This window comes from Aethalodelphis obliquidens, unplaced genomic scaffold (assembly GCF_003676395.1).
Source record: "Aethalodelphis obliquidens isolate GAN/ISIS:26980383/991018 unplaced genomic scaffold, ASM367639v1 scaffold75, whole genome shotgun sequence".
Taxonomy (NCBI): Eukaryota; Metazoa; Chordata; class Mammalia; order Artiodactyla; family Delphinidae; genus Aethalodelphis; species Aethalodelphis obliquidens.
Genome location: NW_020838019.1, coordinates 1,956,207 through 1,971,453, shown reverse-complemented (window position 1 = coordinate 1,971,453; position 15,247 = coordinate 1,956,207). Strand labels below are relative to the sequence as shown.

At 52.0% G+C, this 15,247-nt stretch overlaps 1 protein-coding gene across 1 annotated transcript in view; it reads left to right on the top strand.

Annotated features, from left to right (window-relative positions):
* LOC113612359 (multidrug resistance-associated protein 9) overlaps nucleotides 1-15,247 on the top strand; it is a 59,396-nt gene that overhangs the window by 28,900 nt on the left and 15,249 nt on the right. Inside the window, 11 exon segments of the mRNA XM_027092192.1 lie at nucleotides 876-1,079; nucleotides 4,467-4,528; nucleotides 4,530-4,593; nucleotides 4,703-4,800; nucleotides 4,874-4,932; nucleotides 7,726-7,836; nucleotides 8,529-8,621; nucleotides 10,536-10,637; nucleotides 10,640-10,737; nucleotides 11,426-11,652; nucleotides 14,288-14,425. Of these exon segments, the coding sequence (XP_026947993.1) occupies nucleotides 876-1,079; nucleotides 4,467-4,528; nucleotides 4,530-4,593; nucleotides 4,703-4,800; nucleotides 4,874-4,932; nucleotides 7,726-7,836; nucleotides 8,529-8,621; nucleotides 10,536-10,637; nucleotides 10,640-10,737; nucleotides 11,426-11,652; nucleotides 14,288-14,425 (1,256 nt within the window).

Sequence of the window (15,247 nt, the reverse complement as noted above, 5' to 3'; positions counted from 1 at the left end):
CCACCCACCCCTACCTGCCTGCCTAGGTGTGCGCTCGCCTTCCAGGCTCTAGACCTCTGCTTCTGCCAGTTGCCACCCTTCAAGTTCCCACCCCAAATCCATACCCTTGAGGAAGACTTTCCCCAGACCCAGAGTCTAAAGTAATTTGCCCCAAAGTACTTAGTTTATGCTTCTCAGTTGGCACTTGTTAAATTCTTCTTTGTGCCATTATTATGTGTATAACTAGCAACCGCCCCCGCCCCCCCCACACACCGCTAAGATGCTAGTTCCCAGTAGACAGGGGAATTTTCTGGTCCCACTTCATGTGTCCAGCCCCAGTGCTCAGCACAACAACTGGCTGAACTCCTGGAGGCTCACTTTGTGTGGTGGGGTGCCAGGCCTTAGGGATGTAATGACGAAAAAGGCTGACATGTCTGTTATCTTCCTGGAGCTTAGACTTGCCTAGTGGGGGCGGGGAGTTGATCCACAGGTAAACAAAGAGAGACCCCTTGTCCCTCTTCTCCCAGACAGTTTTCCTTCCTGTTCACTTGTCCACTTGCCCAGAGCTTCCTGCTCAACAATGCCCTTTGGTGTTAGTGGTCAAGATGGAGCCCCTCCCTACAGGACTGCACTGGGATGGGACTGTTGTGAGCCAGGTGCCCCTCACTCAACACTGGAAGGAATTTTCCCTGTTTGCCACTGCCCACCAGGCTTCCTGCAGAAGTGGAGCTTTCCAGGGTAACTGGTGTGGCCAGGGGGTTCCTGTAAAGGGGTGATGAGCAGTCTACAGAAGAATCTAGAGAAGCTTCAGGAAGTTCCTGGTCCCCAAAGACTGCAGGGTGGGGAATGGAGTCTGGTGGTGGACAGTAAGTAAGTAGCATTGCCCTTGTCTGCAGATCGGGGAGCAGGGCCTCAACCTCTCTGGGGGGCAGAGGCAGAGGATCAGCCTGGCCTAAGCCGTCTACTTGAACCATGAGATCTACCTGCTGGATGACCTGCTGTCGACCGTGGACGCCCATGTCGGGAAGCACATCTTTGAGGAGTGCATTGAGAAGGTGCTCAGGGGGAAGACCGTCGTCCTGGTGACCCACCAGCTGCAGGTGACTGGAACCAGCAGGACCCATGAGGTCATGAAACAGGTGCGGTACTTGATGCTCACAGAGTCTCTTCTTCTGCCTAAACCTGTTGTCCTCACCTGGACCAGGTCAGGGAAGGGGAGAGGTGCACAGGAGACACCGTGACCGTCCCCGGCCATCCTGGCTCGCACCTGGCCCTGCCTGCTCCTCTCTGTGCATGGCTTCCGTTGCCCTACCTTTGGGCTCAGTGGGGCCAAGACCTTTCCTCCATCAGAGGGAGATTCTCCAGCTCTGGACCACTGACCCCTACCTATGGGGTGGACATGGGGCACCTTCTCCAGCTCTGGACCACTGACGGTGGGGAGATGGGAAGTCGGGTAGGAACATTTAGACCAACCTTTCCTCCCGCAAGGGCTGGGCAGGCCTGAGGTGGCAGGGGATGACAGATCCCTTGATGAGAGGCCCAGATACCCCTGGCATCACTCCCCAGGGGAAAAAGGCTGGAGACCAGGACTTCACAACTAAGGCAAGAAGCTTCTCCCTGCCCAGAGCCACGCTCTCAGGCTTAGGAACATGAATATTGCCCAGGAAAGGGACTGACTGAATCCCCTGAATGAGCTTGGGAATTTGGCAGGGTGGGGACAGTTCTTACAGTGTCAGCCCCATGTAAAGGGTTCTGGATGCCTGGTGGGAATCCAGGACCCCTCTCTACCCTGAGATAAGCCAGGTGACCCCTGTCCTACAGTGACTCCCCAGAGATGTGCTCTGTGTGTGTGTGTACGTGTGCGTGCACATGCGTGTGCGTCCCCTGCAGGAGGAGAGAGCCCACAGGACTGGCCTGTAATGAGAGGTCAATTGGAACAGAGGCAGCAGAAGTCCTGTCTTCTGACTCTCCTGTCACCTGTGGGGAAACGTTAAACTAGGGGTAAGAGGCAGGACTCTCAGCCTTTGCAAAGGTAAGTCAAGCTGGGATGAGAGCTGGCAGCAAATGAAGTTGCCATGGCTACAGGATGCTGTAGCCAGCATCTTTAGCCTCCTCTGTCAGTGGCCAGAAGGGCTGGCCAAAGAGGAAAAAGTTTCTTCAAGACCTAGGAAAACCAGGCCTTCCTATACCTGTGGCTTTGCCCCCAGCCTCTGCCTCTGTTTGCTGAGAGCTAGAGACCTCAGAATAAGCTCCAAGCATCTGAATTTTGTGTGTGGGGATTGCTCAGGTTTCCTCTGAGTGGCATCTGTCACCTCCAGGAAGCATCCAGCTGGGCTGGTGCAGACAAGACCTCTTCGTTCCTCTGCTGGGCAGGGACCAGGGTGAGGAGAAGGTTGGATTTCTTCTGGGCCCCCATGAGGTGACTGGGAACGGGCTCTCGCCCATCTAGGGTGCTAAATATGGTGACCACAGCTCTGCAGTGCAAGGGTCCAGTCCCTGGAGACCATGTGTAGCAGGGAGGGCTGTCCTCCTGGAGTCCTGGGGGTGCACAGGGAGACTCCCGGCACCTGACAGATGTGGGTCAGAGCTGTCTTTGCAGGAGTCCTCAAGGGGGGAGAATGTGACCTTGGCCCTGGCCCAGTCTCTGACCCTCACTCACCAGCGGTATGAACTCAGGCAAGAACCCAGGAGGCCTCAGAGACTCTATTTTTCACCAAGGTCATTTCATCTTACTTTTTGTGTGTTGAAAAATACAGGCAGCCACCAGATGGCACTGGAGTCTCAGTCTGGCCATCAATTGTTGGGGAGGAGGCGCTCAGAGCCCGGACCTGGAGCCTGTGGGCTTTTCCAGAACACTTCTCGGGCTGCTTTTACTCTGGGGCCCGCAGGCAATCTGTATGCTTCCCGGTGCTCAGGCTGGACGGTTGCCCTTCTATTACTTGAGGAAACAAATGAAATGAGGCCGCTGGCCTGCCCCTGAAATCCAACCCAGGGCCAGATTTAGTGAGTTTGCAGAACAAAGCTGCTCAGATCACACCTAGTCTCACTGGAGAGAACTGGGAGCTTGCTGGCCAGAGGGGCTGCACCAGGAACTTCAGGAGCTGGAATGTGTGCCCCTACATCTGTGCCTCAGTTTCCACATCTGAGAAATGGGCTGATGATAATGCTGCCTGCTTTCTTCACTGGGTTGTGGGAGACTGAGAGATAGGAGACGAGATCGGCCTTTGAAAGTTAGAAGATGCTGTGCAAAGGTGAGAGGTGATTTTCAGGAAAATGGCTCTGTCGGAAAGTGTCTCAACTGGACATTAAAAGTCAGACTGTCCCTCCTTGGGCTGTCTGGGAAAGTGGACAGGGCAGTTAGTACAAAGGACGCAGAAAGGCTGGAGCTGTCCAAAGCCAAGCGAAACTGCTGTCATTTGGCCTTTTGGGCACCACCCTCTTCCCCCCAAACCCAATCAGATGCACAATGACCAAATGCAGCTACTTCTTTCAGGGTTTCAATCAAGAGCATCAAAGGTAGATTTGACCTTGGGTGAACCCCAAAGCACAGGGGAAAGACCTGTATTTCAAGGCCATGTTTTGGCCGAACCATCTTAGATCTCACAGCATCTTGTCCACCTCTAAGAGGGTCTTCCTGCCCCTAGATGGGCTGATCCTATGGGGTGAGCTTGGTCTCATTCCAAAATGAAAGGAAACTCCTCTTAGCAACTCTTTGATTTCAGGCATGATATGGAAATGAAGGGAACTCAAATTAGAAAAACAGAAGTGCTTTGGGCAAAATGTAGGATGCTATCATGAAATGCGGCTATATTTTTATTGTACAGATAAAGCTGGTGTAAACTCCTCAGGCCAGGTAGTGAGGCCTGGAGGCCGGAGACTGCACGGTAGGCTACATCACCTGTAGCCTAGATGAGGATGATGAGGTGGGCTTGTAGTGTTACAACAGAGGGAAGCCATCTCTGAGGTCATATTTCCCCTCTCCACCAAACCTCGGCTGCAGGGACTTTGTCAATTTCATACTCCCAAGTCTCCATGATGAGATTTCTCAGCACAGCAGCTCACGTAGGAAGCAATAACAAAGGAAGGCTCAGTATGCTTCACAGTGGCAACCAAAGGTCTCTTTTATACTCGTGAGACCCGTGGGCACTAAATCAGTGCTTCTCAACTGGGGGCCATTTTGCCTCCTAGCCAGCACTGGGCAATGTCTGGAAACGCTTTTGCTTGTCACACCTGGGGGAGGAGGTGCTCCTGACATCTGGTGGGTAGAAGCCAGGGAGGCTGCTAAATATCCCACAATGCACAGGTCAGTCCCCACCCCACCCCACCCCCCAACCAAGAATTATATGGCCCTCAATGTCAGTGGTGCCAAGGTTGAGAACCCCTGGCCCAGATGAGCCTGGGACGCTGCTGAACGGGAGTCTGGCACAACTCTCTTCTCTCTCTTCCAAGGCAGGAGCTCGTTGTAGATTGCTTTAATACCTCTGCAGTTCCTGGAGTGTCGTGACGAAGTCATCTTGTTGGAAGATGGAGAGATCTGTGAAAAGGGAACAGTTAATGGAGGAGAGAGGACTCTATGCAAAACTGATTCACAACCTCTGAGGGTTGAAATTCAAGGTAAAACTCTTCGGCCTTGGGTGCAAAAGATTGGGTGCCTTCCCTCATGATTTCTGGCCTGGAGAAGTTCTTTCATTTCATTTTCAGAGGAATTTCATTTTGTCTCCAGGATCCTGAGCACATTTAGGATGCAGCAGTGGTGGAAGCCCTTAAGGAGAGCCCTGCTGAGAGAGATGAAGAAACTGGTACAATCAGAGTTCCAATCACGCCTCTATTATCACCCATGACTCACGAGTGGACACAGATCTCTCCTTATTTCTCACCCTAGTTTTGGCTCCAGAGATGAGAAACATGATGGAAAAGAACCTGAAACAGAATCAGAGTCTGTAGACATAAAAGGTATTTACTTTTCATTCCCTCAGTTACATACTCTTAACTATTTGCTGGGCACCTACCATTTGGGACAGAGAAGTGTAGGCACACTGTACGTCCTTTGGGGCAGCTAGAATTATGTGGTTTACTATAGTGTGAGCCTTGGGGCTCAACTGCCTGAGTCCAAATTCTGGCTCAACCACTTACTAGTTTTATGACTTTGAAGCAAGGTACTTGGCCACTCGGAACCTTAGTTCCTTAATCCATAAAATGGGGGAAATAAGAGTACCAACTTCATAGGTTCTTGCAAAAATTACATTAGAAACTGTACATAGAATGAATAACACAGTGCCGACATATAGTAACCCTCAGTAGTTGTTGTTATGATGATGATGATGCTTAGTTGGAAAGATCAAAGCAATGCACAGAGATTAATTACACGCAAAAGTGCACACAGGAGATGTTTCCCAGTCTTTATGGGGAGCATTGAGAAAGAATTGTGCAACCGTGAAGAGACTGAGGTGGGATAAGGTTATTCATTCTTTCCACAAAAGGACTCAACATTCTACTATGTGCCAGGCACTAAGCTAGGCTGGGGAGAGAAAGAAAATATGCCCCTGTCCTCGGAATCTTTTGGTCTGGTGGGAGCCACCTGCAAGAGGATAATCATGGGAAACTGTGATAAGAGTAATGGGGAGCTGGGGTGGGAGTGAGAAGTCAGGGAGGGCTTCACAGAGGAGGTGAACTTTGGACTGGTCCTTTAAGCATGTGTAGGAGTTTGCCATGGACACTCTGGTGACGAGGAGGGGAAAGGGGAGGACTTGGGCTCGAGGGCATCAGGCAATTCCAGGAAGGCAGAGAGGAGAGATGTGGGAGATAAACTTGGCGTGCTGTCTCTCCTCCTTAGACTCTGTTGCCTTCCATCCCTTTATCCAGTCAACATTTGTTGAGCACCTACTCTGTGCCCTGCCCCTCACTGGGCACTGAGAGGGCAGAGATCAAAATACCCCTAGCTCAAAGTGCCCACAGCAAGGTCCCTCAGAAATGTGTAGCTGAAAAAAACCCTTAGCATATTTGATCAAATTTAAGATGCCATCCATTTTGCGAGCACCATCATTTTATGTAGCACTAAGAAAAGTCTCTGCCAGTTAGATGATGTGGCATACTACCGAATGGGACACATCCTGATTTCAGAGATGCTAAAATGCAGGGAAAAAATGTGAGTCTTCTTATCGATGAAAGTTGGCACCATTAATGGTGCTTGTGACAAATGCGTGCCCATTTGGAAAGACAATATATTTTTATCACTCTGGAGGCGGCCAAGACTGAAGTGGGGGGGCCTGTAGTCTCTTCCACGCTTTCCCAGGGAAGCTCCAGGCTGCTCAGGATTTGGGGTCCTGTGGGGAGAGTAAATCCTGCCCCTCTTCTCCTCCTCATGCCCCTTCTCTGGAGAGGAAAGGGAAAGTGTGAAATTAAATGCTCTGAGAGCTATAGGAAGGGAAGGGTTGAAGGTGACAGCCCACTGGGCTGGCACGAGGGCATTTTCCAAGGACAGCGAAGGTGAGCAGAGCATCAGCAGCACGGCTGACTGGGCGGGGGCTGCGAGGGGATCTGACAGTTCCTTTTACGCTCTAGGGTGCCATTCGTTAGGCTCTGCCGACCCATCGAGGTGACCCCCTCATGCTGCAGCCCCAGAGGGAGACACAATGAGTGAAAGTCAGGCTGAACATTTCAAAGAAGCGCGAGGGTTCCCAGGCAGAGAGGATAATGGCAGCTCTATTCGTGGAGGCGCCTTTGAGATGGGACAGTTTTCCTTGCCAGCACAGGATGCAGAGAGCCCTGCGAAGGGGGGCCCCCTTGTCTGGCTCTATTTATCTCTGTTTACAAGAGCCAGGTATAACTACAGCATGCTGCTTTGGAGTGGACATTTTCATGCTCCTCTGTGTAGGAGAGGGAAGAGACGTGCATTCAACCCTGGCTTCTGGGAGCTCTTAGGCAGCCTCCCTGCACCTCTGAAAGCTGTTTCAACGAGAGCTTGACAGTCATTTGCCCTCACCCTTTGGGAAACGGAGAGGACTTGGGACAGCCACGTGGAGGGAATCAGGAATCCACCTGGGAGGATGCCCCAGGTTTCTTCTCATGGTGTGAGCTCCATGGTAGATGCCTTCTTGTTGGCCCTGTAGTAGATGGTGTGGGTGCCCTTAGCACTTCTGCGCACACAACCCAACACCCAGCTGCCATACCTGCATCCCTTTGCCTGGGGCTCTCTCGTAGCTGCCAGCTGCAGGTCAAGGTAGAAGTGCTGGGGAATTAGCCCCTGGGGAGAGCCCTCACCCAACAGCCAACGGGAGTTTGTGTAGAAACATCCCAGATCCCGCTGATCACGAGAAAGACCTCTGAGTTGTAGTTCTGTCCCAGCCTGAGATTTCTCTGTGCTGGGTTAAGCTCCCATTGCCCACGGGTGCTGCTGCCTTGATGAGACACCTTTTATTGTTGCCTTCCTTTCCCTGTACCCTTTAGCTCTGGAGTAAACTGCATGCATTCACATCCTCTTCTTAGGATCTGCTTCTGCAGAACTAGATCAAGACAACCCCTGTCTCCCCAGGGCTGAGCACGTAGTAGGTGCTTAATAAATATATTTCTCAAAACACTGAAAATCACCTGCCTCACAGGGCTGTAATGAGGACCAAATAAAACAAAATGAGCAAAAGTATGTTGGAAATTTCAAAGCATAGGGCTAGTGGAAGAAAGGATGGCAGTTGGCCCTAGTGGTGGTCGGGAGTGGGCGGGAGGGGGCCTGCCCTGCCGGGAGCGCCGCAGGACTTGTGTTTGTCCCCACCGTTCCTCTGCACCAGCTCATCCAGACTGAGTCCCCCCGGGGAGGAACCGTGACCTGGAAAACTTATGACACGTACATTAAGGCTTCTGGAGGTTCGGTAGAAAACAATGGGTTTCTTGATTTAATTTGCATTAAAAAATTCTTTCTTAAACTGTTGGGTTCATGTTTTATGGTTTCTTTAACAATGACTCTCTTTATGCTAGGGTCATTTATCAGTGCTTTTATTCTTTCCTCCTAAAAATCTAAAGTCTGATAAAACAGCCTTTTAAATGGAATCATCCTTTATCTCCATTAAAGCTGCCAGACTCTCTTTATTGAAACTGAGTGAGCAGCAGCGTGACCCAGCCGTGGTTCTTGTGTAACCTCGCTCTCTAATCACTGAGGACAGCAGCCGCCCACTCGCTGCCTGCCTTCAGTGCAAGAGTCATCTCCATGAGCAAAACATCCCTGAGCGTTTCATTCCTTGTCTCCCCTCAGCAAGACTGGGATTTTGTTTGTTTTAAAATACTGAGTCATATCTATTAAAGTGAATAGCGGTGTGTTTTTTTTTTTTTAATATGTTGACAATTTGGACCCATGTTCCAACCAGGTGGAACAGATGTTCCCATTGGGGGTTCAGGGACCTAACACTCAGACTTGTCACATCAGCCTAGAAAGTGGTTCCCGGGGTAGAGGCCATTTTCCTACAGGCTTTGATTTTCCCACCAGGGTTGGACCCAAGGAAGAGGAGTCCCCGACAGCCCCCTGGCCTCTGTAACCCCTGGCCCTCTATCCGCCCCTGCAGGGTACTTCCTCTCTCCATGGTCTCTCTTCCTCGTGATGATCGGCAGCTCCATCTTCAGCGATGTGTGGCTGGGTGTCTGGTTAAACAAGGGCTCACCGCTGAGTTCCCTTTTGGCTTTGGGAAATGCTGAGTCAGTTGCTAATGGAGAGTCTGAACACCATACAATGAGCCTTCCACAGCCCTCTCCACGAGGCTGAGGTCAGCTACTTACACTACACAACTCAACTCCTGAAATCCCCTTTGATTTTTCAAGACAAGCAGGGCATCCAAATTTGTATGTGCCACGTTCAAATGTTAAAGGATTGGCTGAAAAGCTTGTGCCAGGCCAATGCAGCGTGGCTGGAGCTGTGCACATGCAGGATAGGGTCAGTTCTGTGACCTCTGTTGTAAGGCACCTCTGAGGAGTGTCTGGGAAGGGCTCGGGAAGCCTAACACAGATTTCTGTCTTCTTGCCTCTGAAGAGAAACTGGCATCTTGTCACGGACACTGTCTGGTGTCAGAGAGTTCTACCTGCCTCTGCTCCCCTACAGGGATAAGACATTCAAAAGTCAGACGGGGGTCCCTGGATGTGCTGTAGGGCCATTGGGGGGCCTCTCTCTGCCTCCCAAGCTCTCATCTAGGCCAAGCCCCTCCTGGGAAGGACGGATAAATCTGCTCTCCCTCAAGCTTGCTGGAAACTCTCCCAGATTTTGGCCTATGGTTTCAAAGCTTTCCTGGAGCCCCAGGAAATGCTGTGGGGTTGCCTGCCCATCCTCCAAGATTACATTTTGGTACAGTTCTGTTGCTATGACAACCAAAGGGAGGAGGTCCTGGGAAGACATGCGCAGGGGAGAGGATGCAATTGCCCTCCTGGAGTTTGGCATAGCTTCCTGAGACCAGTCCCAAGGGGAGAAGCCAAGGGGTAGCCTTCTCTGTGCAAAAAGAGAGCCATCTCTGGAATGCCCCCCAGATCCCTGCTTGCTCATGAAGAGCCCTTTCCTTGGAGAACCCAAGGGGTGAGTCAGAGCAGAGCCTCTCCCTATGCGTGGTGCCTCCCCAGTAGGCCAGTGCCATTCTAATTGGGCAGCAGCAATGATGGCTGACCCGCGCATTGGCGCCACCACCAGACACTGTGGGCATAGCCCACAGCGCAGCGAAACCTCCTCTTCAAGATGGTCCTTTGGTCAGTTAGCTCCCCAGGGATGCTTTTGCTTTTATGAATGTTCATCCATCAGCCTCTGGTTTACGTTTCCGCTATTGCTGTAAGAAGCAAAATGGCATTTAGAAGAAAGATGCTTGTTCGCTCCCCAAAGGCAGTCTTGACTTTTAGCACATGGCTCAGAGAAAAGCAAAACTGCCAGTTTTTCAGGAGGAGGAGATGGCCTCCCTCCAGAAATGCAGGCAAAAACACGTGTTCTCCTCGTGCAAGATGGAGCCAAGTGTGGTCTCCTTGAATCCTCCCACAGCCCTTGGTTCATCAGGCTCCCTCCTCCCACTGCCAACTCCAGGGCAGTGGACCAGCGCCCTCCTAGGTGCACCCTGAGAAAAGGAAAGGCAGAGGGCCCTGGGGGGGCGCTGGCCCATCACACAGAGAAGCTCCTGAGTCTCCCCGAAGGCCTGGTGGTTTCTGCCATCAGGTTTCTGATTCCCTGGCCTGTTGGGCTGCCTGAGTGTGGCTCGGCCAGCGTATGGAACCCAGATATTGTTGCTTCTGTGATTTTCCTGGCCCAGCACCACCTCTGGTCTCCTGAGGTGCAGTTGGTTTCTGAGATGACTGCCCTATACAAGTCCGGTTTGTCTGCTCTGCTTTTCTCACTGGCTGTGCTGAGCCTCGTCAGCCAGGGGCCCTTGGGGGCCCAGTGGCCCAGCAGGAGGACCATGCAAAGCTCAGGAGTCCCCACAGGGAACTGACTGACTCATTCTTAACAATTATGCACTCCTTTTTAGCTTCTTCTCCCTGGAAAGATTCTCTGAAAAATTCCCATTCTTTTGACAGTTGATCAATTCCTGGTGCCTCTTGTTTTCCTCCCAAGATGACGTGTGGGCCTCACGGCATCATGAGCACATGCGAGGTGGGCCCGGTGCAGGCAGACACCGGGCCGAGGGTGTACCAGTGGGCGTACGCAGGGAGCAGGTGTCCGTGCTGGCGTTTGGTATCAGCCAAGGCTTCACTTTCACCAAGACCACGCTGATGGCATCCTTCTCACTGCACGACCGAGTGTTTGACAAGGTACAGGCTCCCCATCTTTCGCCCCAGGGGCTGCCTGTGCATCGGTACATCAGTCAGTGGGGTTTATTGATCACCTGCGATGTGCCAGACACTGTGCTCAGCTCTGGGGTGGACACTGCTCACGGAGCTTATAGTCGAGTCTGGGAAGAGTCTCCCAGTATCTACTTATCAACTGCAAAGGCAAACTTCAGGGAGCTGTGGGTGTGTCATGGGCCCAGGCAGGGCTGGGGGTGAAGGTGTGAGTGGTCACGAAGGTCTCCCTGGGACACTGCCCTGGAGCAGACGTGTGCAGGCCCAGAGGGCATCTCCTGCTCCAAGGAGCTCTGAGGACATCAGGCCCCCTCTTCATTCCGCTGTTGCCATGGAGGGCCCTGGCCGGAGCACACAGATGTGCCCCCCATCCCACCCCGCCACACACACACAGGGGAACTTGGCCTTTTATTGCCCTGGGCAAAAAATCCCTCCCTCCTCCAAGGAGGCTGAACCCCTCCACGGTCACTCTCATCCACGGTGGTGGCGAGAAAGGGCCGCATTCTCGCTTTCCCGGGACGGCCTGGCACATTGTGTTGGCCCCCAGAAAAAACCTCAGGCCTGGCTCGCGATCCCAGCCCTGGGGAGCGCCGGACGGGGCAGGGGTGGGGGTCACCAAACAGGCACCTAGCCCCTGACCCTCCATCGTCGCCCACAGATCCTGGAGAGCCCGATGAGTCTCTTTGACAGGACTCCCTCCGGCTGGCTAATGAACCGTTTCTCCGAGGACACGAACGAGCTGGATGTGAGGCTGCCGTTTCATGCCGAGAACTTTCTGCAGCGGTTTTTTATGGTGCCGTTTATCCTCGTGATACTGGCTGCTGTGTTTCCTGCTGTCCTTTTAGTCCTGGCCGGCCTGGCTGTAGGCTTCTTCATTCTTTTACGGTAGGTCAGTGCATGATTTAAAGAGGAGCACACGAAACCTATGCATATTTGGTTAACCCTGTGCAGTGACCCGGTAGTATCCGGTGGTACTGAGTCCTTGCTGTCTTCTCTGAATGGTGGAGCACGTTGATTTTTGGTGATGTGCTAAGTGCTCGGCATACATCTGGCATTTGAGCCTCAGAGCAACGCTGAGGGTGGATATGGCTGGGAGATTAAGTCACCGGTCCCAGGCCAGGAAATAAGCGACCGTGGTTGCTGTCTACCTGCTGTTATGTTCTTAACCGCTGGGCTTTGCCATTCCTGCTGCTGGAGGATAGAGGAGGCCAGTCTCTCCGAGCTTTGAGAAATAGCCCCACCTGGCCACTGATGTGGTGAGAGAAAGGCCCTGGCTGCTTGGCACTGAGGGGTCCCCGTGCCCACCTTCACACCCACCCTGGGGGAAAGCAGGAGGGCAGCATCGGTTCCAGCTTTCCAGGAAACCCAGCTCCTCAGGCCCTCCCTCGCCCTGGGCGAGCTGGAGTTCTCAGCAGGCAGCCTGCTGGGTATTGCGTGAGGGCTAAGGATTGGAAATCAGTTGAAATTTGCAACAGGGTCCCAGCTCTGCTGCCAAACTAGCTGGAGGACCTTGGAGAAGTCAGAGGAACGCTGCAGGCCTCAGTCTCCTTATCTCTAAAATGGTAATCATCGAAACATGCGCCTCGCCTGTTCTGCAAGGGTTCTCAGAGGATCAATAAGTGTCTTGTAAATTAGAAATGGGACACAATATTATACAAACTTTGAGTTTCTATAAAACTCAACGAAATGTTTATCACGTTCCTAAATGTGCCCAGCCCTGGTCTGGACACGGAGGGTCTTGAAGAGGGTGCCCAGATTGCAGGGATTCAGCCCACAAATCGTAGACCCACGTCCACCTGTAAGCAGGAACTTCACACTCAGAGCTGAGTTTTAGAAATATTGCTGTGGCCATTGCACAGTGTGGAGGGTGGATGAAGCTACAGAAAGATTGAGACAAGGCTATAGGATTGGAGACTCTTGCAGTATAGAATCTGAGTGAGAACTGAGACACAGGCAGCAGCAGTCAGGACAGAAAAGAGGTGGATTCGGGAGCCATTTCGCAGATAGTCCGTTGGGGTTGGGGGATGGGAGAGGCCAAGGATGAGTCCAGGATGGGGAGTGCTGTGAAGACAGATATGAGTGATACAGGAGGAGACGCAGTTGGGGGTGATCAAGATTACCGGTTTGATTTTGGATGGTTCAAGGTTGTGGATCAAGTCCACAGATGATGCCACAGACAGTGGGGAGTGTGCGTGTAGGGATGCATGGTCAGAGAGGCTGACTCCACATCCTTGGCCGAAGCTGGAGTCGCCATGGGAACTAGCACATGTGCCCTGGGAGTTGGGGGAGCCGGGCTCTTGCTTCAGTCTCCCACTGCCTCCTTTGTGACTCTGAGAAAGGACCCATGGGCCTCAGTGTCCAGATCAAGAGTTTATTGCAGCGACCAAATACAAATAATTTCTGCAAGTCCTTTACAAACCATAACAGGTCCTGGGTGCCACTTCTTAAAATGGATTCCTTGGGCTGGTGTTTGTTTTTGTAATCTGTGTGTTTGTCTGACCATTGTTCCTGTCTGTTCTCCCCTCTGTGCTGTTGACTTACTTAGTAAAAAGTTTTTCTCTGCCCTACACCCCTACTTCTTGCTACAAGACAGGCCAGATCAGGCTGATCCAGACTGAGTTACCCAATGTTTCCAACTAACTCACTTGAGCTCTGAATGAGGTTTCCCTTCCTCTCCCCTGGGTGAGTGTCAGCTGAGTCTGGAGTCCAGATCAGATTCGCTGTCACAGGCCAGCTGCCAATGTGCGTGCCGAGGGCAGTGGTCTCGCACTCACCGGGGCCCTGGGGGAGTTACATCCCCTGGAGCATTTGGTTTTAAAATCAGCTCCTGAGGTGACAATGTTCAAATGTTGTTCAAAATTACCTTAGAAAATGTCTTTAGAAGATCGCATATCGGCAGTTGACACATCAGATCCAGATTTTCCTCCACGATTGGAACAGATCCCTTTTTCTTTGGTCGGGTACCCAGAAGTAGCTGGCTTGTATTTAGGGGCTGCACTGTGTGAAAAACACTAGTCTTCAAAGAAGAGAGTCACAGCTCGTGCAGCGAGACACATGCTGCAAGAAGCCTTCAGAACTGAGACCACAGGAAGGAGTGGCTCAAATTTCTGAGACCCCCCCACCCTCACACACAGGGATGGGCCCCCCGCCAAGAGGAGAATGGCGGGCTAGCCCCTCCTCCCTGGTTAGATAGCACCGTCTGTCTTAAATTTGTCTTGAGTGCCCAGTTGGATTTGTGTGAGCTGCGGGGAGTACTGGGAGACCCCATTTGGGGCCCTCCGGGCCACACTTGGTTTTCCCATTTTTTTTTTTTTTTTTTTTTTTTGTACGCGGGCCTCTCACTGCTGTTGCCTCTCCCGTTGCGGAGCACAGGCTCCGGACGCGCAGGCTCAGCGGCCATGGCTCACGGGCCCAGCTGCTCCGCGGCATGTAGGATCTTCCCGGACCGCGGCACGAACCCGCGTCCCCTGCATTGGCAGGCGGACTCTCAACCACTGCACCACCAGGGAAGCCCCCGCAGCATTTTTCACAGAGGAGTCCAGGAGCTCAAGAAGGTCGAGAGCGTCAGCTGGTCCCCCTGGTTCTCCCACGTAGCCTCGTCCATGCAGGGCCTGGGAACCATCCACGCCTACAACAAGAGGGAGGACTGCGTCAGCAAGTCAGTCCTGGGCAGGGCCTGCCCCAGGGCTTCTGCTCCCTGTCAGCCCCAGCGGGAGGCCCAGAAACGCCGGCTGCTCTGGCTCTGAGGAGGGAAGTCCGGGTGGCGCGGCCTGACTGTGGACGGAGAGCCAGTAGAACGGAGGAGGTGCCCCTCACACACTAGGCCTTTCTCCCCAGTGTCCGAGGCCCCCAAAGACTCGAGCTCATCCAATGACAACCTCAGTACAGGGCTTTACATGTTTTATTTGTTTCTCCCTAAAAGTAAAATGTGTTCAGTTCAGGAAAATAGGAGAAAACAGAAAAAAAAAAAAAAAAATCACCCATGGTCCCCCAACCCAAATCCTATTAATATTTTTGTGTATTTCCTTCCAGTCTTTTCTTTTTTTCTATTTCTGAAGTATTTGTAATCATTTTTGTCTTGTTTTATTTTTAAATAGCATTTTTCATGTTCTTACATATTCCTTATAAGAGTCATTTTTAAAGACATTACATCTCACTTCGTAGATGGACCAGTTTTCTTCTTTTTAAAATGTCAGGACTAGATTAATACATTTCTCTGGAGTCCTCCAGCTCCAAACTTCTAAAACACCATATAATCACATATAATTAGTGTGTATCAATCACAGTAGGCTCACTGTGGTAACAAACAACTACAAATTTTAGGGGCTTAACATAATACGTATTTATTCTTCCTCAAGCCACACCTGAATGGGGGTCCATGGGGCAGGGGTAGGGAATTCTGCTCCACACTCAGGTACACGGCCTCTCTCCATCTGGGGCTTTGCCAACCTGAGGGCCTTGGGGACCTTTCCAGGATCCT